At 52.0% G+C, this 24,000-nt stretch overlaps 1 protein-coding gene across 1 annotated transcript in view; it reads right to left on the bottom strand.

Moving 5' to 3' along the window:
• The window catches only part of LOC126575281 (cuticlin-1), a 33,954-nt gene extending 10,055 nt beyond the window's left edge, over positions 1-23,899 (bottom strand). Inside the window, exons 1-5 of the mRNA XM_050235904.1 lie at positions 23,861-23,899; positions 22,402-22,890; positions 9,736-9,814; positions 5,209-5,254; positions 2,803-3,035 (exon numbers count right to left, since the gene is read on the bottom strand). Of these exons, the coding sequence (XP_050091861.1) occupies positions 2,803-3,035; positions 5,209-5,254; positions 9,736-9,795 (339 nt within the window). The 5' untranslated portion in view covers positions 9,796-9,814; positions 22,402-22,890; positions 23,861-23,899. The remainder of the gene's footprint in view (positions 1-2,802; positions 3,036-5,208; positions 5,255-9,735; positions 9,815-22,401; positions 22,891-23,860) is intronic.
• Between the last annotated feature and the right edge of the window lie 101 nt (positions 23,900-24,000).

Below are 24,000 nucleotides of genomic sequence, written 5' to 3'. Positions count from 1 at the left end.
TTGCCGCGGTGCCCTGCCCGCTATCTCCGCTCAGCTCATTTGCATTTTTGCCCATCTTTTGCGTGGCTGGCCGTGTGGCGCGTGAGATATGTACAGTCTCGGGAGTCGCTCGCTCTGTCTCTCTGTTCATCTCGCTTTTGTTTGTTGCCTTGAAGTGATGCCTTTGCACAACGCAGCCTTTACCGATCGGAGCAACATTTGCAGCTGTTTACACACCGAGGCAGCGATGAGGCTGCTAATGTTGTTGATCGTTAACCGATGATCACCGATAGTCTATGCCATCATGTGTGTGCATGTGTGTTGGTATGTGATTATGTGCAAAACGTTCATTGTTTCCGATGATGACGATGGTGGTAAAGAATGATGGTGTTGCCTCAACCCCACAGCCACCGCGAGCAGTCTCGGGAAAGAAGTTTTTGTGCAACGTCGCAAGATCGCGATCGCGAACGAATAAATTCTGAAAAACGGCTCCATGGATGGCCACCAACCCCCTTTTGGTCGGCTCGTTCCATGAGTTTTGTTCATTTACTTGCAGCCTAGCAACACCACCATTAGCAGCAGCAGCAGCAGCAGCAGCAGCAGCAAAAAAGGCACCAGAATGACGAAGAGCGCTTTACTCGACTCGATCCCCGCGATCGAGAGGGCGTTGGGTTCAAGGGGGCACCTAACGTGGCGCGCGCGCGTAGAATTAATGAAGGAAGCAGCGCGACGGAAGGCGGAGATGCGAGAGAGAGCGCGAAGGAAGTAACCCTCATCGACACAGTGCGCCATGCCGATTGCCTCGACCAAACGGCGTGATGGCGTGAGGTAATTCTATTTTTGTCGGCATGACGTGATGAGCAGCGTCATCAGGGCACTCGTCGTCAGGGATGGCAGCGGAATCATCATCGTGCTGGTATTTCCAGCCAGCCCTTCCTGCAGCAGCTCGTATTCCAGGCTGTGTGGCCTGGAGCGACCCTGTTGCTATGGCAGCCTTCTACTAATCAATCAACACAAAAAAACCTTTCACGAAAACAGTTTTATACAAAAGTGAACACCGCACAGAACGGTGGCCTACACCATTGTGGGGCCCCAATGACGGTGCGATTGATGGAGCTGGTTGGACTGGAGCAAAAACAAAATAAAGGTCCATCCAGGTAGGAAGCAGGAAACAAGTTATGGTGGGTGTCTGGAGTCTGTTTTCGGCGATTTTATTTTCATTTCATTCGACAACCATCTTTGGCACGCGGATTCACCCTTTTTTTTCTCAAAGCATTCGCCTCCAAAGGGAATACGGATGACTGATCGCCGGTGTCATAATGATTCCGGTCATTTGCACCCTCCCTTCCCGTCGCTGGCCCATAAACGTGCCATTTGACACCCCGTTCAATACGCGGAAGCCGCCACGGGGGCCCCGTTTCCGTCACAAAAATGAAAGACTTCAACGCCGAAACAGTAAGCGACGAACCCTGACTCGAAGCGGCCTCCCGCGGTACACGGCGGTCAAGGTGCTTTTTGCGCTGATGTCATCGACGGGAATTCATCAGTTATTAATGGACGCTACATCATTCGTTGTTTTTATGCTGCGATCGTTGGGCTGTTTTGCTTAATCTAATCACATCCCGGAAGCGCTCTGTTTGCTCCGTAGGATGAACCGTTCCCGTTCTGCGCATGATGTTCCGTTTAGCACAGCACAGCAAGATCACACAGTTGGCCATTAGTAGGCCCGCCTTTTCCGTGTTCCGTGGCCGGTGTGATACCGGTGCGTACATGTGTGTCGGGAGAATGGCAGACGAGCTGTGACGGAACGCAGTAGGTGCCGACAGTATGTAGAGCACGGCGCACCGGTATCCAGACGGAATGGACGCACAGGAATGAGAGCATTTCCATTCCACTTAGAAGCGAATGGAGGAATCAGACCACACGCAGCATGTGTTATGCTGCCATTCGACGCGTGATGTAATGATAATCGAATGCGTTCTTGCTACGCAATCCATTCGCCAAGAAAGCATCAATCCCTTAACGCGAAATAACGTGTCTCGATTAAGGTTGTTTGCTGAAATCCTTCTCCAGTAATAGATTATTGTCAGCTGGAGTCAGCTCACCGACAGAGAAATGTGTGATAATCGTGGACAACGTTCCAACATTCCCCGCCAGTCGATATTGGTTTTATCTCACGCTGCGCTGCGTTCAAAGTAACCGTCAGCACCAATCGAACTTGTTTTTCCTTCTATAAACCACAAACGCATAGGAGCTTGCGTTGATGTTGATGCGATACGGTGGATGAAAGGCCCTCTAACCGCAATTGTACACCAAGACACCGAACGACAGCGTCAGCATTCCTTTTAAGGAGCTTCTCCACTTTGAATCTCTTCTCGAAAACCACATCCATCGTGCGCTTGGTGACGGACGCCGAAGGCTGACGGTCGGTGGCATCGACGAAGGGCCTCGGGGGACTGGCTTAACATATTAGCATCTGGCATTGACATTAATCTCGCCCCGACGTTATCTGATCAACGGAGCAACTCGCTTCTATTGCGCAATAAAAATTACCAGCAAGGCTAGAGTTAGAAGCTGCGTAGAGCCATCGTTTGTGTGGGTGGATCTTGAACGAGAATGACCTCTAAATTGGATGCCATTCAATCCGGAACCGCACTCAAAATGGCGTCACCACGGTCGGTACGGAATTGGAGTTCTGGTGGAGGGGATTTTCTATTGAATTTACGTAGGAACCGAGGGTGGCTGTTCTTGATGGAATGGTCGCCAACTACCCGCCTACAGACACCCACAAACACACCCACACGTCCACGCAACCCAACTTACCATCTCGACTGGCATCGTGTCGCAGCTCTTCAGCGGTAGCTTGTAGCGGAGCGGCCCTTCCTGCTCGTGGTACTCGGTGAGGCAGGTCGAGTTCTTCGCCAGCCCCTTCGGATACACCATCCCGCTGAACTGGCCGTTCAGGTTGGCCGGTGCATCCTTGATCGTGATCAACATCGCGCCGGATAGACACTGTATCCGTACCGTCGGTTCCTTCGTGAATATCATCGCGGATCCTGCAACACAGAGAGAGAGACAACGAGAGAGAGAGTGAGAGAGGGAGGATGATAGAGACACTCGATCCAGGCACCATTGTTCCGTTGTTCAGTCATTGAACTTGCACATAATCCCGAAGCACGATGTGCGACACACAGGCGTCGACCAAGCACTAAGCAGCTTATGTTCAAACCACGAAGCATCCGAGCACGACATGATGCCAACGACGGCGACAAGAGGGTGTCCTGTTCTTTATTTTGATCTTCCCATGGCTCGATGTTAATCTTCTTTCGAACGTGTACCGCCGGCAGACGAAAGCACCCCGAGCGACTCATGTGTTTCTCCGTTTTTTACACCACGATGATCACATACAGTTTGCAGAATGGTATTGCAGGAGGGGCCGAGGAGCGGACATTAAAGATTCTTGCTTGGACATGGGCACCGGGCTTAACCTCAGCACCCCTGGGCACCGTCTGTGTTTTTGGTCTCGTATTACGGCTTTATTGCTCCCATTCGTTTTAATGTCCAGACCAAGACCTCGACCAGCAGCAAAAGTTATTGCACATCGTCAGGGCCGCGATACACACATGCACACAGCGTATCTTTATATGAACTGCCCATGGGTTCCTGGCGGTACCTTCGATAACTTTCGATTAAAGTCCATCGACTCCAACGACGACGACACATGTGGCCACCGGTATCGGTGCACGTCCTCTTCCGCGTAATTCCGCAAGAAGCGTCGTCGCGTTAGCGGCCAGTGATATATCACCAGCACCTTTGGGAGGGATGCCTGACTACCAGGCCACCGGCCAAGCGTCGTTGACCGGCCAGCACAACCTGAGTTCGTTGAACGCGCTACACGAATATTGAATTACCCTGTGGCACGGTGGCACGGTGGACATGTTGACTCGCTGGCCCTTGCTGCTGCTGACGCTCTTGCCTCATTGCCACCGCGTACCCACCCGTCGGAATCGGAATGTTCTGAGTCTTGTTCTTGTGAGGAGGTTAGACCCGCCACGAAGCTCTCGAGCGTTTCCCGGGTAATTAGCTTTTGGCGTCGGCCAGTCCAGAGTCCCGCGGTTGCACACACATGAAGCAGGACACATTTACGCACCTAATTGCGCACCGCGCACACAAGTCTGGTCGGATTTGCGGACTTCATGAGGCTGCTGATCCACCGGGAGCGCGACGGAGCAAACGGAGCGACGAATGTAGAAGATTATAGACATTGACCAGCTGCAAGAATCTGGGGGCGGTCCACGGCGAACTATCTGAGGTGAGTTAAGCTGCGCTGACTGTTTGGGGAAGCTCCAAGAGAAACTCCCATGACTTATAGCGGATACACAAGAAAGCACTTCGATCGTAAGATGCCCTCGCACCAATTGGCAAGCGGCCATCAATGTAAGAGCAAAGATCTATTTAATGAAAAGCAGAAAAAACCGAAAAGGTTAACAGTTTCTGCTCACAAATTTACGATCTCGCGCAACTAACGGTGTAGTGTACACGGAACTAACCAGCCAGGCGGACTGAACTGCAACCGAGTTGCATTGCAGCGAGCTCATCCTTCAGCGTTCACGGTGATGGCCATTAAAAGGCTTCGGCAGTAAAATGCGAAAACATCTATCCCTCGTCTTTGCGCTGGTGGCGGGTGGAGTCACTACCGCCTCTCGTTTCGGGGCGTGTTATGTTGCTACGAGATCCACGATCCCCTCTGGGTCTGAGACCTCTACATCAGTTCGTAATGGATTCAGGAAGCGCTGCTTTGAATGCCAGGCCTCCGGTACATCGATGAGCGGCCGGCTTGAGTATTGATTTATAGCTGGGCGGAAAATCTCCGATCAGGGTGCGAAAACGGTCTAACGGTGAAGTCTGCGCCATGGTGGTGCCGTCCACATATGAGTGTGAAGCAGCCACAACGAGAACTGCATCGTGGACCGGGGAGTCATGTCGATAGCACCTCGCAGATGGGGCATCTTCATCCGCAAACAAGATGACCTCACACACCAGCCAGCGTGATCGTGAGTTCGCATTCTCGCACCTTACCAGTGCAGCAGCCATCCGTGTCCGCTACGTTACATCATGCGGCGCGTAGCTGACCGAACAGGCGGTTGAACATAAACCGCCCAAGGCTTGTCACATGTGTCTGTGTTTTTTTTTTGTTGTGTGTGCTGAATACCATTACGAGATACTTACGCTTCATGGATGGAATCTGCGCGCCATGTGTGAAAGTTGCTATTGTCTAGAAGGAGGAGAAGAGAGAAAAAAAGAGAGGAAGAAAGTTAGTCGTCGTCAGCAATTAGTCATGGTAAAGATGGTGAATCTTCGGCCTCCACCGCCGATAGACCGGGTCAGAGGTGTACCTAGCGTCCATTTGCAACAATAAATGCTGCAATAAATATCTCGCATGAAGCTGCGGCAACTCACAGCCCAACGATCGTTGGTTGGTCGTTTGGTTTCGTCTTCAGGAAAGATGAATAGGAGATTTGTCCAATTGTTCCGTCGTCTACAGACTCAAAATCGGACAGACACTGGTGCTGGTACTAGTGGTGGTTGTTGCCGGTAATAAATGAGTTCATGTGCTGCATGGACCGCACCCTTCCCCCGGGCTGAAAGGGTCGCTTGCCCTGTTACGAGTTCGCGCGAGTTGTCTACCTCTCTTCGTAGTCCATCCAGCTGCTAGCCAAGAGTAAAAGGGCTACACCACATTCGTGGTGGCTCGTGTAGCATTGGTTTAAGCTGAGGTTATGCTGTTGGTCGGCAGGGTTTTGAAAGTTGAAAAACAACTTATGACCGAGCGAGCGAACGAGCGAGCGTCGGTGAGGATCACGGGTGTGGAGTGCGCCACAATGGACCGAAACTAGATGGTCGCTGTTGCTGTTGCTGCTATTGCTGGACACCCGCTTGAGCATTGTCGTGTCGTGCTCTTTATGGCGTTCTCGGAGCGGTCTCTTGTAACCGCCGCCTGTAAACCTCCACCAAGGGGCCGATACAGATCGGAACGGTTGGCTCGTGCTCCAGCCAAACGTCGCCAGCGAGTGCTTTAAGCTTACCTCAGCTCTCCACCATTCTTCCCCCATGATGTGACCATTTTCCGAAAGCGATTCCAATCGCAACCACGAACGCTACAACGGCACCACGCCCGCGTCGTCGTCGCCAACATAATCGTCTAGTTCGCTTCCCCGTTCCGTAGACGGTTCTCAACTTTGTAGCAAAAGCAGCTTATGGCCGCTTGCGACTCCTAATTGCGAGCCAGAACCCCATACCCAGCGTCACCGCTACGTCACGACGGCTTAGTCGCCCAAGACGCTGCGATTGGAATGCATTTACGGTGTCCGGACAGGCGGCGGACACCACAAGGGGCGTATGTGAGAGCTGGTGCTGGCAAACGCCCGTGCTGGAGATATGTCAAAGTACGTCGGCGAAAGGGCCACCTAACGGTAAACCCAGTGGGCGAGCGATCGCGCGCTCGTGCTCCAGAGGCTCCAAAGGTTTTGGGTCACCATCGAGGCACCAATCGTTCCGGCATTCGCTTCGGGAACCTATGCATCGATCACGACTCCGCTGGGCGCCCGCGCTCGCTCTCTGTTCGTTCTGGCTTGTGGTTGGGTCAAGGTAAATTAAAAATAATGAAATACCCGCCCAAGATGGTCGCTTTTGACCGCGAGTGCGCTGTACAATTGTGTCGTTGCAGCGTTGAATCCCTTGGCGCACCTTCGAGACATAATGTCTCACGCCACGGACACGGCACGCCCTGGCCACTATGAACGCTCGTGGCAAGGTCCAGTAGTGCGTTTGTGGTTCATCTCGTATGTGGCCTCACATGGAAGGTCATTTAAAACGGGTATTGAAACCACGACGGCGTCGTAGCGCGCACGAGCCTACCAAACAACCATTGTTGGTCGGATAAACGTCGAGTAAAATTGCGCCATTCGGTGTAATTGCACTTCCCGGTTTTGCGCACCGGTGGCAGACGCTCTCGTTGGTGGCCACAACGTCACCTCGTCGCCTCGTCAGCCGTGGAGCACTGTGGAATGGGGCCAAGGGACGGGACCGTAACAGTTAGAATAATGAACACCAGCATGACTCGTTGAAATTTCGCAAAACCTGCCACGCTAAGCCACGCCATGATGGACAATCGACCATGTTGCAGGCCTCTCGAAGGGAAAAGAGGGAGGAGAGGACATGCACTTGAAGTGGCCGGATGGTAGCAGTCCAAGAATCTCTTCGAAGAACCATTTCGAGCCCTCAGCTGGTCAGTCTCACAGTAGTAGGCAGTTCGTTTACAACAACAATAGCTCCTCTGCTGAAAACACTGCCATGGAGTGAGCGAGAGAGAGAGAGAGCAGATTACTTGGGATCGAGATCTGGGTGCGATGGTGCTAATGAAAGCTTCTCGATCGCTCGCAACACACAGCCCATGCTTCACCCGCCAGCCAGCCAGCCAGCCAGCCATCAGAAGAAGGGCCTCAACGGCGTCTCAATGAATCCACTGGCCACCAGCACCACCACCGACATGCTCGCCAGCTGTTCACTTACGTAATGTAACAATGTAGCCAATTTGCATCCAACGCGGCCAGCCACACGGCTACGATGCGGAGATGCGAAGACCGCTTGCCCATTTCTCACCAAACACTATCTCTTCGGGGGCACACACCCTACGGTACAATGTGTCGCTGACCACCACTAGGAGCATCGTGCGTCCCGTCAAGAGTTGCAACCACTTTTTCTCATTTCTTTAAGTTCTTTTTTAATGCGGTTTTTTTCCTTCCATTCTCCAGCTCCAACACTAGCTCCTCTCTCTAGGGTGCTCCTCGTGGAAGTGAAACGCACTCACAGCATGTACGGCGTGCGACCCCTCTGGGCGCAAAAAGGCGTCCGAGCCGAGCCGAGAACTCATTATGCCACATGCTGTTGGCCCTGAGCACAGCTTCATGCGCGCATACCAATTACTATGCTCACTGACTACTGGCCTCACCGGGCTGCTCTTGTTGGAGAAGGCACCGGGGGAATACTATCATTACGCCCGTGGGCGATCTCCTGCCGAGTGTCGATTGGATTAATACAGACATTGACCAATTCGTTAGGGAAGCATCGAAGTCCGAGAGACCAAACCAATCAAGGCCTTGGGCTAAGAGCAAGTGATGTGGCGTGGTTGGATAGCCATAATAGGAAGCAACCAATTGTCACTGATAAAAGATAGAAAGGGCAACAACGGCAGAAAGGGTGAGAGAGAGAGAGAAGGTCAGTGAGCCCCCGGGGCTGCTAGTGATGCTGGAATGTGCTCATGTTCCGTGACACCTCTCCAGGAACCGGCATACCGATCCGTATCTTCGATAAAAAAAAAACAGTTCGCACGTCACACGAGCCCGGCGCTGTCAAAACGTCGGGAGAACGAAGAACAAACACCATTGCTCCATCCACTCACCTTCGCCATTCCAGAACATCCAGATCATCGAGACTCCAGACACTCCAAAACGTCAAATGGGAATGAAATATTAGCGGATCACCTGTAGGCGGCCGCGTGGAATCAGATTCGGGCGTAGGAACCACCAACACAACCAGAAGAGAACTCGTGGAGGATGCCCTACTTACGAGCAGGTTCAACGCCACCGAATTCTGCCTTCTCCCCCGGGGCGGGAATGGGATTTGCAACGTAATCAACGTTCCAGCAGGCTTCACATACCCGGGAGACGCACCATTTTTGGGCAACGAAGGGGGTGTCCGGAGCAAGCAAACAGGAATGATTTAGACGCTGGGCCCTCAATGGAGGAGGTCGTTAAGCGGCTACTAACCTCGCCCTTGCCATGCCGCTGCTGCACATTTACATAGCATTCGACGATTGCCGTCGTCGTGATCGTCGTCTGACATGACGTCTGTCCTGATCGGTTATCACCGACGGTTCCGTAGAGCCGGTTGTGACAGTGGCCCACGGGGGCCCAGAATGTACCGTTTCAAAGCAACGAGCGTCGTCGTGGTCGTCGTTGTCGTCTTCCTGGAGCTCGACATTCTTGTCGATGTCTCCCGTGCCTGTGACAGCATCTCCAGCATGATCGAGTGGTGATATGAAGCGTAAGTGTGCTTGTGTGTGCCAGCAAGGGCCCACGGGCAACCTTTGCCAAAACAAATGGTGACAGAGCGCCGGGGGAACAGAGCAGGGAACTCGTTTCCAATCAGCAGCAGCAACCAGCCAGCCAGCTTGATTGACTTGCTCCCTGTTACACCTGGGAGCCCGTTCTGGCCGCGCGCTCGCGCGAAACGATTGATCATTATCATTGCGATGCGAATGCTCGCTCCGACGGTGGCGGCAACTCAAAGCACAGCACGGGACCCGATGTCCCGGTCCTTCATGGGTGCCTCGGTTACCGCGACTGGAGCTCGTTTGCGTCTGCAGCATCCCGGTCCATGGAGCGCCCTGCATTGGACCATTAATTGGCGTTCCCGCTCGATATCGATCCACGGCACGCAACCGGATATTAAAGCGACTCTTGCGACGACGATGACGACGATGACGACGAGACGTTGGCCACCTGGCCACCCCAGTGGTGAACGACATCGTGGTGGTCTGCAGCAGCACCGGTGAGGCGCCACCATTTGATGGAATTTCAAAATGTGGGCCAACGAACTCGCGATACACCCTTCCGGTCAGCTAGCTTTTACTCAGAGATCAGATTTTTTTTTTTTTGAAGAAATCTGACGTGGCCAAAGGCGGGGAAAACTTACCAAAATGCATACTGCTGCCGCTGCTATAGTGCCCACGAGTGTCGTCGAGTGTAGCTCCATTGTGATCACATTGATGAGTCTGCAAAGGCAAAGAGAAACAAGAGAAGAAAAAGACGAAATGAAATTAGCTTCGTTTCAGGTTGATTGAGTTTACAAATTGAAATCAGGTTTCCATTGGTGTGTGCTATGGATTTGTGAAAACGAAACAATAAAAAAAACCGAAGGGAAATCGGATGCCCCACTCATCGATCGATGCGATCGATCGATCGCGATGGATTAGGTTCATCAACCAACTGAACGATCGCGATCTTATGCCGTGACACCGATCACCAGCCTTCAGCTGACTGTTCGGTTCCTAAAAAAAAAACATAATCAGTCCAGGAGGATATTCTCTAATCAAGTGACTTTCTTGTTGTAGGATGCTACCTTCCTGTTCCTTCTCCAAACGAAATACCAACAGAAAGCCACCGAGAGTGGGATTTTGCATCATTCGCCAATTTGCTTCCCATTGAGACGATGTCCGGAAACCCCCGGGTGCCAGTCCCGGGCGGGCTCCGGAACCAGTTTGGCAGATCACGTTTCACCTTACGATCCGTGCTGGCCAGCAGAAGATGAGATCATCGATAATTTCATCGAGCCCATCCGTCCGTCCGTCCGTCTCGGCAACTTTCTTCGCAAGATCACGACGCAACCGCTGCTAGCGAATTGTCAACGCGATAAGCAGGAAACGCGTTGCGAGCATCAGCAGCAATCGAAACCGGTTCGATCGGAATAGGAATCAGAAGCAGCAGTAGCGCAGCAGCAGCGCAGCAGCAGGCGAAGCGCAATCGCAACAGGCACCACGGTACGGCGACGGTATTAAACATTCGGAAGCAGGAAATAGGAAACGCATTGCCAACATGCCCATTGGTGCGCCCCTTTGGATGGGAAATGAATTTTCCCCCATCAAGCGCCGGCTTCCTCGGCGACTGTTTTCCGCATTAGACGCGTCTGCGAGTGTATGTGCGCGATGCGTTGCGTTTCGGGGTGCGATTTCAATGCAAAACATCTCTCTTTCTTCCTCTCTCTCTCTGTGATGGCCTTACGCGGGCGCCTCAATGCCTTTCTTTGGTTCGTTGCTTTCACCGATGATTCAAGGCTTCGAGGCGCACGAAGACGTTCGCAGATGATCGCCGTTCCGTTCCGTTCCGAATTGCTTTGCTCATCTTTGCGTGCATGGGTGCGTGCGTGCGTGCTGACATAACGAAGCCTCCGCAACAAAAGGCCACCAAGGAGGAGACAGTTTACCATATTGCGAGCACCGAGCGAGGTCTTACGTCTTTCACTTCCTTTCGATGCGACCCTGATCGATGCCACTCGCTGGAAGCACACGCCAGGCCAGATCCAGGTGATCGTGCACTCACTCGGAAGCTCGGAAGTGAATGTAGGTGACGCCATGCGAAGGTATCGTGTGGTCGCCTCAATCAATCATGAATATGTATGCCACGTTTCCTATCATTATGATAACGAAGCACCCTGGCGTGCTTGTTAATCAAAACACCGAGCATCACGGCACTACGGCACGCTGTCCTGTACGCCAAAGCACACAAAGGATGGGCAACGAGCCCTGAAATGATTGGAAATTAGATCCAAACCGCCGCGATTTCGAGTGAGCATCGCGAAACGATGTCCGATGATAAATTGCATTCACGGCCAAAGCCGAGCTCACGGAAACGAAAGAACAAACAATGATTAACAACAAGAAGGCTCCGTTCTTGGGGTTGTAAATCGCCACCCGACCATAGGATCATAAACTGTTGTGCGCGGCCGATTGCGTCGATGAGTGATGATCGCAACAGAACCCGGACTGAACCGTACTTCAACAGACCAATAAATCTTTCGCTTGATAAACTGCCACTAAACACTGTCGATGGTAGGCCCTTGTTGAGTGTTTTTGGTACAGTATACACACGCGTACGTAAACACTCTACTGTGCATGCGTTCGCTGGTGACGCACCTCGGATTGACCTTGCCAAACAGTAATCCTTCTGCCTTCCTTCCGAGCGAACAGATTTAAGAAACTTCAAGTGACTGGCCCCCTGTCAGCGTAACCTCGTGTTACCTAAAACGGTTGGCTCGGTTTGGTTGTGCCTACAACGCCAGTTAACTAGCCTGATCCCTCGGTCGGCCGCAGACAGACACGCAAGCAAAGAAGGAGTTGATTGGCTGGCAAGCTGGCGTTATATGGCGGTTAAGACCTCGCCGTGTGGTTTATGAAAATTAGCCCACGGCATGCACACGAGACAACGCCCTCGAGACCCAGCCGTGGCCGATGTCGTGGAATGAGGGGCCATGAATAATGAATCATTGATCTGCCCTCATACACGGCCTCCAGCAGGCAGGTAGCCGATTCCTTTACCAGACATTCAACCAAACAAGGGGAGGGCGCCCTCGCGGTGAAGTAATGCCAATCTATTAGCCTTAACACGATCACCAGTTGCTGGTTAGAAAGAAAAAATGGAATCCATAATTGCGATTACGATAGGCGAAAATCAGCGAACCAGAGGTGTATTAGCAACGCCGCACCGGCATTGGTGAGTGCTCGCGCAAAATTCTGCAGCAAAGTAATCACTGCTCCACACCATTTCGTACCACAAAGTGCTGCAGTACGGAATGCATCATCTCGCCGCTTGGCTTACAGCTCGGTTCAGCTCGGTAAACTGCCAGGATGGGGCCGGACTCACCCCGAAAAAGACTCGCCAATGCGTGAAAGTGAAAGGAGTTAATGGCTGGAACGGTTTTACACTAACGTTTAGTACCACAGAGGAGACTTGGGTGTTGATGGAGCAACACACATGCGCTCTAACGCCTAGTACCACCCGCGTTCGTTCGCTCGCTCGATAGCTGGCGAAAACTAGCAAGCGAGAAACAATTCACGGACTTTCGCTGGCAGAAAAATCGAAAAGAGCCTTTCGTCTCTTGCCATTTGGCCGCTGTGCTGCTGCGTTGCGTAACTTGTTTGTCTCGATTTCGATTACCGAGTCAACAACATCTGCCAGGCGCTGGTGAGGTTGGCTGGACCTTGTGCACGAAGTGCGAAACCTGCTTGACCAGCTGGAGGCGACAATCACTCCGGGTTCCTCCGGGGTTTGCAAGGGAAGTATCTGTCAGAATTGTATCCAACACCTCCAGGAGCTAGTAACAGGATCGATGAAGACGGCAATGAATTCATCTACTAAATGATCACCAAGATCAGGCGGATGACACTGTAACGAGCAACACGAGTCGATCATTGTCGATTATACAACAAATCAGCCATCATCCCTTAGCGTCAACAACTAAACAACACATTGTATTTATCCCCAGGCCACGCGCCTTCAATTAAACGCGTTAAAGATCAATTGTGCGTTACCCTGCGTTACCTCGGTGAGGCTCCCTTCAATTATTGACTTTTTGGGAGAGACCTCCTAATGAGGCTACTGTGGGAACACCTTTGCTAGCTTCTGGTTGTGGTCAGGCCCCCAAAAAAAAATCTCCCCATTTTGTCCAGCCCAAAATTGCCGTGCGAACAAGGTAACTTCTGGTGCTGTCAACCAACTGTGGACCAATTTAGTCTGACCGACCGCCCGTCCCTTGCTTCCAGTCACTGTTGTCTCGTCTGAACGTTCAATGTCAATTTTAAAAATAATTACCCCGCGATCTGGTGCCCAGCGGGATGAGATAATCGTGGTTGTCGGCGGTCGCACCACGATGGAACCATTAATTGTTGCGGTACTGGGTTGGGATGGGGTTCAAGAGACAAACCGAGTGGTTAAGACGGGCCAGAGCAAAGTGTGCGCGCTTATTGAGCATTGTGAGCAGCACCGGCAGCAGCAGCCCACTGTCTCGCCAATGATCGTCATCCCCGGAGTACTCTTGTTTAAAGACAAGGTTTAAAAGCCTCCGAGGAGGCACTGCGCAGATGCAATCTGTGGCCAAAGCTTGTTAGTGCTGGTTGTCGCGAGACAACCGCACCTCACGGGAAATGGAAACATCAAACAGCGGCTCTGAGCTCTGGGGACGACACGACACGTCGCCGTTGACATTCGGCTGTCGGGTGGTTTCCCCGGAAGACAAGGAAGTCAAACCGTTCAATCAGTGCTCGGCTACGGAGAGATTCACAAAACGGAACCCAAGTCCAACCGTTGCGCGCAAAGATTTATGACATCACTGACTTCGAGACACGATCGCGCAGACACAGATACAGACACACCGCTCCGGTTGCTGATGAATGATGGATCGATAGATCGCGTGGAGTGGATTGTAGCGGTGGCCCCGTTAGACCCTCGGCTGCATAATTACAAGCCCGCCCTGGCTCTGCGCCTTCTTGTGGCCGCTTGGCCACGTTGCATAAACCGGAGTAGCGCGCGCGCGCGCGCGCGCGTTCGATCGGTAAGCTCGTTTCCGGATAGCCAGCCAGCCAGGCAGCTTTCGCGAGCATAACAGTACCACCGGGCGCGCTTACTGGCATTAATCGATCGATCGGTCTGGGGACGCGGCGCCCGACTACCTCATTCCGATCGTTCGGACCGGCGGAAGGTGCATTCTACAATTAGCATTCTTGCACCGGGAGTCAGAACTTGCTCATAAAAAAAGCAACCAGCATCATCATCATCATCATTATCGGGCACGACAAGAGTAGCTTGTCGCCAATTGGATTCGCTCGGAACGCACTTTCTCTTCGGTTTGTGTCTGTGGCAAAATTCCCGTTCGATCACAGTTCGCGAGGTTCAGCTGTGTCAGCTAATCATTGCACTAGAGGAGGTGAGCATTACAAAAGCAGATCCGGTCCCTCGCTCCCCCTTTTTACTCGTAACTGGCAGAGTAAAGAGATGAGTTTTAAATAACGATGATGATGACATAATTGCTGATCTCATCTCAGCCTCGAAGCTACGGAAGACTGCAGCATGAGACATCGCACCACCAACGGCAGTGTCACCGTCATCCATCGTGTACCAGCATCAGCGGCAATTCATTAATCATGATTATTAACTTTTATTTAAATCCGTTGTAGATCAGCGCGCATCGATAATGCCGCGCGAATCGTGACCGCTGTGTTGCCAGCCTGTTCAAAAACGGATTCCTAATTTCGGCGAGTTCCTTCTCTCACTCTCATGATGTTGATGATGATGATGGAAAAAAGATTTTGGCTCGATCAGTTAGTGCTGGTTCCCATTTTAGGTCCCGGAGTTTTATTTGTTCACCTTAACACCTCGGTGCGGATTGGCTTAAGACACGTCTCGGTATCTTCAAAAGCACCCCTCGCTGCTGATCTCACTCTCTGCATACTCACTCCGCTTCATGGGACGTGACCTTCGGCCACCGGTGCGCCCAAAAGCGTTACATAAGTTGATCGATATCGTGCGCGAACCGCGTTCGCTCCGTTCGCCTTCGTCTCTTCACGACAGACAACCGGAGATCGCATTTAATAATCGACACGGCGCGCGTACCACGTGCCGCTTGCAACGCAAAACCTGTCTTTAAGAGCCGTACTCTTTCGGGTCAACTCAGTGCTCCACCCTCCATGACACGAGACCGACGGTTAAGCCAAGGTGTGGCCTGTGGCCTTTCAAACCCGAAAACTGGGTCACGGAGCGGAATTTGATGACTTTACAAAAAACGCAAACACAATAGCGAGATCCCATCCTTCTTCTTTTCCTCCCGGTGGCCAGAACCGGGACTGCGGGACTGGTGTGCTCCCCAAAAAACGGACTGCGCCGAAAAGCCTCAGAATCCGAAGCGTCATCTTCGTCATCAAGTGAGGGCCATCGCAAGAGTATCTTGTCGCGATCGCGATGAGAACCGCGGGACCTATTAAATCCGTTAGTCCGATCTCCCCCCCCCCCCCCCATCGTTCCATTTTCGGTGCTTTAGACAGTTATTTGAACAAGAGCCAGGGCTGCTGCTGGTGCTGACTGTGACTTGCTTGGCGGAGTAATGATCCCTGTGGTTGACCAGGGCACGTGGCCGCAAAAGACCAGAAAAAAAAACAAACGACCAGATCATCGCTCGTCTCATGGCACGGTCAGTTGATAGTGGAAAATGATGGAAAAACGTGGCCACAGTGGCCCCAAAAATCTCGTCAGATTGTATGTTAATGTGCGCCAGCGCCATCATCGCTCGGAAACCATTGCGAATGCCAGTGTGGCGGCCCTTGGCGGCCTACAGGCCAATCATCTCGCCATCTCGCCGCGGTTTCCAAACTCTCGCGTAGTGCTGCTGAAGTGGAGCTAATGATGGAATAAACGATGGTGGAATGGTGCTGGGCTCGCGAAGGAAAAAAGTTCTTTTCCATGCAGCACCATTCCTCTGGCGTGCGGTTGGCGCTACCGTCGTGCGCTGTATTGTTGCTCGTGTGTTTGAATGAGTTCCTAACTGTCTGTCTCGGTTCGTGGTGGAAGCATAGCACCACTGGTACCGGCGGAAGGAAGCCACTGGGAATGTGTATTTCAAGCCAGGGCCAGGATGATAATTGCTGGCGTTAGCTGGGCCAGCGTGACGTGTGCCAAAACTCCACACGACCACCAGAGAACCGTTGTCTGCGTGTGTAGAGAATCGACCACAATGGGTTCGCACGCAAGAACGCAGCATAATGGCCCCGGGGATGAGGCTGGTAATCTTGCGCCCAAGTTAATCGTGTTAGCTGCGAAGCGTTTACCAGCGGTATTGTCTGCTGATCGCGATCTCAATCGCGTATGGTGCGGAAATCGAAATCTTGTGAGGGTTCACATTCGTTAGGATGCTATTCATGTCTTTAGCTATGATCACCTGCATCCTAAAGCACGGAACAACTATCTAAAGGAGTGATTATTATCCTGGCGGATAAAGTAACCATTCTAACCATTCTTTAAAGAACATCTCAACAGATACGGAAACCTTTCGTTGCGCTAAGGAAAGAATAGAGATACGGATTTTTGTTTGGTGACCATAACAGATTTTAATAGAACTTAAAGGTCTGCATCCACAGTGAGGCAGTTTATTTTAATTTGTGTATCGATAAACATGTTTTGATTATCACACAAAATGTCGCAAGAAGTAGTCTCTTGTTAGTGCGATAAGTGGATTAAGCTCTATTTTATTAGTAAAAGCTTTTCAGAATTGTTCTTCATCATGCAATAACATTAAGGCCACCGAGAACATTCTGCATTCCGTCATGCATTCTCGCTATTCATTACCAGTTAGCGCAGTCCCCAAAACACCGTACTATCAGCTCATCTTGATGCTAATTTTAGCATAATAGAATAATTGGCATGCACGCTTTAGGTAGCATGCAGCACGCGCAGAAGTCCCGTAATGCCGTTCCACTGCAAATGCGTTCCCTGGCCATGGCCATAGAGTGACAGAACGATTTTTAATTGGTCAACCCAAACCCCCGTAGGCCATCAATGAGAAACCTAACGCACAGAGAAACACACAGCAGCTAGAACACCGTTAGTTGGCAGTAGAACCGAAGCGGATCGAATTGAATGCAGCATAAAATTCGAACTCAACTCATCGCAACGGTTGGGCGGAAGTGGTGGTCGCGGCATTTTTTATGCTAATGTCTGCTTCGCGTACGCTTTCGCACCCATGATAGCAGACGGTACGCTAGCCGCCAGCTCACCGCTATCGTCAAAGATAGGCCAAGAATGCTGACGACACGGTGCTCGAGCGCGCGCTCGCGGTAATTAATTGTTATCGCACGTTCCCCGTTAGAATCGATGTGTTTGCCTTGGACTCTCCAGTCAGACACCCGCTGGTGTCTTGTGAGCATCTCGTTCACCTCCGAGGTGATGGAAGCGTGATCGAATACCAACGGATCGACCGACGGATAAACACATCCGCCTGGAATGGCCATAATTACTCCTCTTTCTTCTGGATCGCGCGTAATTGTTATTATCCTTTCGGCGTTTGGTCTAAGCGCAGCCGCAGCACATGCCGGATGGAGCGATTCATTAAAAATTCAAATGTTTGCCAAAACTCCCCCGGACCGGCCGGTTGCCCCAGATCCTTTGGGGATCGCGAGAGATCGCTAGATGCGCCACAGAAGAGAGCAGGATGACGAAGGCGATCCCGCGGCACCGGATGCCAAAGGTTTGAAGCGTTTAATTTAGTGGCGCTCGAAAACAGGACGCCCGGTGGGCCCAAAATGAGGCCACCCGGGACCGGGAGCAGGCGGCTAAATTATTGGTTTCGATTGCGCGATCACGAGCATGATCGCGAGGTGGACTGTTACCGTTCTAGCCGTGTGCTATCTGTGCTACCGACGGAGCGGTCCCGGATTGAACCGAACCATCATTTTATCAATTTACAGCATTCGCAACAGCAACAGTTCCCCTCCGGGCGCTAGGTGAAGAAAGATAGAGAGAGGTCAAAACTGGGCCAACCGAAAACAGAAAAAGCAGAAAACCCTCTAATGAACCGAACCGGACCGACAAGCGGCGCTCGTGCGCGCACCCGCTCGGTGCGGCCTTTTGGCTTTGGCGATAATCGACGAGCGATCTCGGAGCGATCTCGATTCTCGTTTTGATTTTCCCCATCATGATTTGTGGCCGTTTTGCAACGCCGATCTGCAACGCGCGCTCGCCGTGACCTGGCTTAGGATGGGGATTGGTGGTCAAACGGATAGCCAGCCAGCTAGCCAGCCAGCCACGGATTATGGCAGGAAAGGTAACGCGCTGGTCGCGCTAGTCTATCGTTAGAGGCGAGATGACCCATTTTTTGGGCTCAGCGAGCGAGAAAGCGCACTCACAGTGAGCGATTCGTCTGGTAGGCTGGTAGAATGGCGTTTGATTCAAACTCTGGAGCACACGTGACGCGAAGAAAGAAACAATAATTAACCGCGAATACAATCACCAGCCAGCAAACGGGCTTGGCGTGTGCTTCTAACCACGCTGATCATCAACACCACACTGAGAGCACATCAGCGATGGGTCATCAGCATCAGTCGACGCATCGAATCGATTCGTTTAATGAGCAGCAACCTCTCGGTTTGGCCTCGATGTGGTTGCCGATGCCCTGATTTCAATGCAACCGGAGCCCACAAGCGTCAAAGTGATGTCTCTTCGAGGTTTCAAAATTGAACCAAACCAACATGCAGGCATGTTGCGCCCTATGCTGTGAGTGCGTTGCTTGATCATGCGTTCAATTGAAGCCGAACTCCGATGCCTATTGATGGGTGGCTGGCGTTGGGTGCAATAAACTTTTGGAACTGTTGTTCGACGATGCTCGACGATGTGCCACGCACTTGCGATGCCAAGGTCTCAAACCATGCATTAGCACCCCGCCGGCGGGCATTCCACACATCACTGTTAAGGCTAATGCACAACCGCGCATCTGGCTCCTTTCGATGCCAGCCGGAGGAAGGTTCCAAGGCGCTCGCACGTAAACATAGCGGTACCTACTGGCCCATCCCCAATGATTTTTTGGGTGAGAAGAGGGTGGAAATCGAATTTCAATTTATTTTCCATTTGCTGCCACTGCTGCTGCTGCTCCTTGATAGTCCCGTACCTTTCACACTCTGGTCTGCTCACTCACTGGCCACGGGCGGGAGTGATTCTGGCAGTCGATGGCCGCGGGCGTGTGCTTAAAAGGTGCGTAAGAACCGGAGAACGAACGAAAGCGCTCGGTGGAAAAGTACGTTTGCTTTCAATGACCTCGGGCTCGCTCGATCACTCGCTGGTATCTAACGGATTCCTGCTATTGTTAGCGAGTGCCAGGGCTCACCCGCGGAAAAAAACATCGTTTTCCATACCGTCGTTATGCAGTTGCGCCCCTCGGTGCTACCTCTTTAACTTCATTCAAAGCTTTTACCGGATCCCCAGGGGGAGCATTTGGTTGAAGGTATTGCTAGTGAACGAGTACATTTGCCTTGGAACTGGCCAGTTATCATTCGAATTGGCTGGTTGGCTCGTTCTGGTTTCATTTCGGTTTCTGGTTCTCGGTCAAGCAGCGAGCCACGAACTGGAGATCGCTTACTGTTGCGGGAACATTGCAATTTGCATTTGATCGACGATCAGCAAGAAGTAAGTAAGCTCTCTCTCTAACTCTTCGTGTCTCTCTTCGTGTGATTGCTGCTTTCCATTTCCATTTCCCATGTGCTTAGTGCATTGCTTAGAGGAAACCGGAACACTTACAGTCTAGTCGGGATCTACTTTGCGCACCGGCACGATCATCCTCTCAGCTCTCGGACTTCATTGCTCTCAATGTGCTGCGCCAGGGAAAAATGGGGGCATCAGGAAGGGGAAAATCCATCTGACCCCTAACCTAGAAAAACATGGCGGCTAATTGAACTTTGCAAATCGAATCATTGCGCTGGCGGCCGAAAAGCACATCAAAAGCGCGAAACCGACCAGCAACGAATCAGTTCGCCAATTTCGTTGCCACAAAGTAGGCCCCTACGGATTGCGCTGTGAACAATTCCGCAGCGCAACGCGAGCCTCTCGGATGTAATGAAATTAATGGCAATCAAAGGCATCTCAGCATGCGTGCCGCGGGAATGAGGCAATCCCAGCAACGAGCGGAGTTCTACATACATTACGCCTCCCAACCCGTGACCGCATACGTACAGTGCTCGGCAATGAATAATTAACAAATAAAGGTCTTGCTGGCATTTCTCACTTCATCTCGAGCCACCCCCCGGGGGGCCACGTCACTATCGTTGTGTCTCTGCTTCCCACATACACGTGAGCATCTTTGGACGGAAGTTATCTGTAGTCGAGTGAGTAGGTGGTACGTGAGCATTAGACCACACCACCCCACGGTCACCAACACGCACCCAAGCACGCACGAACGCAGTACGAAGAAAGAACGCAGTTGAAGTCTTTCGTGCTGCCTTTAAGCGACGAACCCCCTAGAGCGGTGGAACTCATGATGACATCATTTGTTGGCACTCAGCGAACACTTAAAGCGTTGCCGTTCTAGGTGGCCAAGTAATGTCATTGCCGGAGGTGATTTTCTATCAACAACCACGGGCCGCGGAATGGAACAAGACGAGTTTGTCCTGCCCTTATGCGTGCCTTCTGCGTGGGTTGTCCGCCTGCGAAAACAATGAACAACGTTCTTGACGTTGGCCACGCCGAAATCGATCGCTCTCCTGATCCTACATGAGTCACGCAGTGGCGTAGATCGTGCGGATGGTGGTATGTGTCCGCGCTATTTCACGAGCTCACTCACGATTTTGCAATTTGCCAACAACGCGTGGTGGTGGCTTTTATCCGAACGAACCGAATCGAACCGAAGCGAGCGCACAAAACCTCATTTTATTCCATCTCTCGACCTTGCTCCGAGGAACGTGCCAGCAGCGCAGCAGCACCACCACCACAACGCAGCCCGACATTAGCGGCCATTTCATTTGCCTTTTGGGAACGTGCGAGCGGCAGGGGATCGGAGGGTAAAAAGTTCATGGGAACAGAACGGCACTGGGAATAAAACCGGAGCCCTCTGAGACACCGGGAGGGGGACGCGAAAGAGAATCAGTCAGGGGGTTTTTTGCACAGTTATTCTTGCACCTTCAGCACGTTATGCAATAACCATTTTCTCACACCCCTATCCCGAGATAACAATTAATATTCGCTACGGAACTAGCACCGAAGGTGTTGCTGGTGTTCCTCCGGGCGAGGTTGTGAGGTTTCCCGGGCGGATCAAAAACCGACCGGGCGAGCCCTCGATAACGGGCCCGTTTGTTGGACCTGCGAGGTTAAGTAGAGCGAGGAAAGTGAGGCCAGACCGGGAGTACATTTGCCTAGGGACACAGGGCGCACGACGGGGCGTCAGCGAAGGGTAGCACCGGTAGCGTGTGATTCCACCGGCACAGAACGGATCCACCGGAAAGCCGTTAGCAGCGGTAGGAAGCACCGAGATGCTGATGGTAAATTGATATTCATAAAGAGCTCAGCCCGGACACCCGGCGGGCTTTCAGGTGCTATGAGAGTACCTCTTTAATGGCAAAGATGCTTCTCTCTTTGAGCAGCAGGACCAGATCGTGCGCTGGTTTCCCTTTCCTTCTTAGTTTCCCGACAAAAAACATCTCCAAACCTTCAATCATTTGCGATGGGGGGCGCGCTCCGATCACCGGTATGCAAAACATTGAAAAACACTAAAATCCCATAATCATCCGGATAAATGATCGCATCCTTGATCGCCTCGCGGTTGATGGTGCGATGAAGCAACGAAAACGAGCTTCTGCCTTACGATATTTATGCGGTCTTTGAATGAAACACAACAAATCAAACGCAAACCAGCGCTGGTTCCGCCTCCGTGTATTCGTCCGGTGAATCGTGAATCTTCCAACCAGCAAGCTAGCCAGCCCTTTACCAGTGACCGAACCGACCATGGGGTCCAACCATTTTTAATGATTAACAAGCGTGACGGTGTACTTTACAGCCACCGGTCGCTGACGCGTCGATACCGTCGGTAAAAGGTTGCAGCCTCCCCTCCCGATGGAGGCCCTTCTTTCCGCTTGTTCGATCGCGATGCAACGCGGTGCATTTCATAGCCGCTCCGTTGTGGCAGCAGATGTAGTGGAATGTTTAAAAATTATGAAGACACCTTTTCGATGGGCGGCCTGGGCCAAGAGAAGAAGCGACTTAACGGTGCTGGTTCGATGGCCGGTGTCTGTGCCGACCAGGACCACGGCGGATCTTGCTGACAGTCGCCATTTGTACTTACTTTCAACTCGCTTCGAAGTTACGCAACGTTTGCGCTTCTACAACAAAGGGGTAATGATGGACTGCGGTGGCACACCACCGGCACCAGCACCACCTGGAACAGGGACCGGTTTCCTTGGCCGGGTTCCTTGTTTGCACCGCCCAAAAAGGGAGAAAGGTGGTGGACGATTGCTCAACGTTATCCTTGGATCCTGGTTCGGTTGGAGCGTTTTTTTTTCTCTCGAACACGATCTACACTACGCGTTTTGTCTCTCTCTCTAAAGAGAGGCAGAGAGAGAACGGCCTTGCACGGATCACTGTTTCACTCTTTCAATTTGCGGCACACACTCATACACCTTGGACACGATCAGCAACAGCACACAGAACAGGGAGAGAGAGAGAGAACGAGCACACACGACTACCTCACGGTATGCATTTTCTTCTTCTTCGTTGCAGCTCTTGTTGTTGTTGCACCATGCACCTCACACAACACCTTGCTAGCGCTTCCTTCCTGTTGAAATAACACAATCAAACACACAGATACACAGGCACGCACGCACAGATGGGACGAGAGACAAAAGACAAACAGAACATTAACGATCGGAGTGAGAAACGGATATTCAAAATTAAAATTCTGCCACCCTCTGGCCCAGCGGTGGCCATCCGTCGTCGCCGTCGTCGTTGAGACATCCGAGGCACACATACACAGTGACGCGCAGCAGCACCAGGCACCACCAGCGGGGCTCGACCTGATCGACCGAGGATAATGCTGCGTGAAAACGCTTAATTTCCCATGTCGTACAGGCATTCCCATCTTCTTGAAACGAGATTTCTGGATGGGGGGAATTCAAGTTCGAGACACAGGTGGTCTGTGGTGGTGGTGGCGGCGGTGGAGCGCCAAGACCTTCACGATCCGCTCGCAACATTCTTTCTCTCCCATTCTACCAACTCAAGGATCTTCTGTGGCTGGAGCCTCTTCGTGAGCCTCGAAAGCAATATTTTGCCACCAATCTACCAGCGGGTGTCACACTGGAGCGAGGAGGAAATAAATATTTCATCGCAACCACAAAGCTCGATCGCTCGATCGCCGACAACGAACGAGAAACAGGGCAAAGCAAAGAAATAAAATAGGAGGAAAGACAGAGAGAAAACAAACAAATAACACACGGCACACAACAAACTAAAACAAAATAACGTCTCCAGCGGTGATCACAGCGATCAAGTGACGGCGACGGCCGTCCAGTTGGCCGTCCAGTTGGTTTGAGTGAATGGCACCGTGCGGCGGCAAGGTAAAGGCAAAGGAAAAGGCACAGAAAATCTTAAAACTACCACCACACTGGTCTGAACGGCGCGATCTGGTGATCGTGTTCGCACAGATGACGAAAGCCTTTGCCAAGTCCGCCAAACGGGCTCGCCTTGCACTCGCGGTTCAACAGACGCGGCACATGACAGCGGAGCACGGATCAACACAACACACTTACTCTCTTTACCGCTACGAGGCCACGGACCGATTGAGCCAGTTGACTCGGGAGATTTCAATGCGAGACCAGGCCAGAGACACGGGGAATACCTTGAGAGCCGACGATGCGCTCGGTTCGTGCTCGCTGCGTTCGCTTTTGCG

This window comes from Anopheles aquasalis, chromosome 3, assembly GCF_943734665.1.
Source record: "Anopheles aquasalis chromosome 3, idAnoAquaMG_Q_19, whole genome shotgun sequence".
Lineage (NCBI taxonomy): Eukaryota > Metazoa > Arthropoda > Insecta > Diptera > Culicidae > Anopheles > Anopheles aquasalis.
This window is presented reverse-complemented; position numbering and strand designations above follow the sequence as displayed.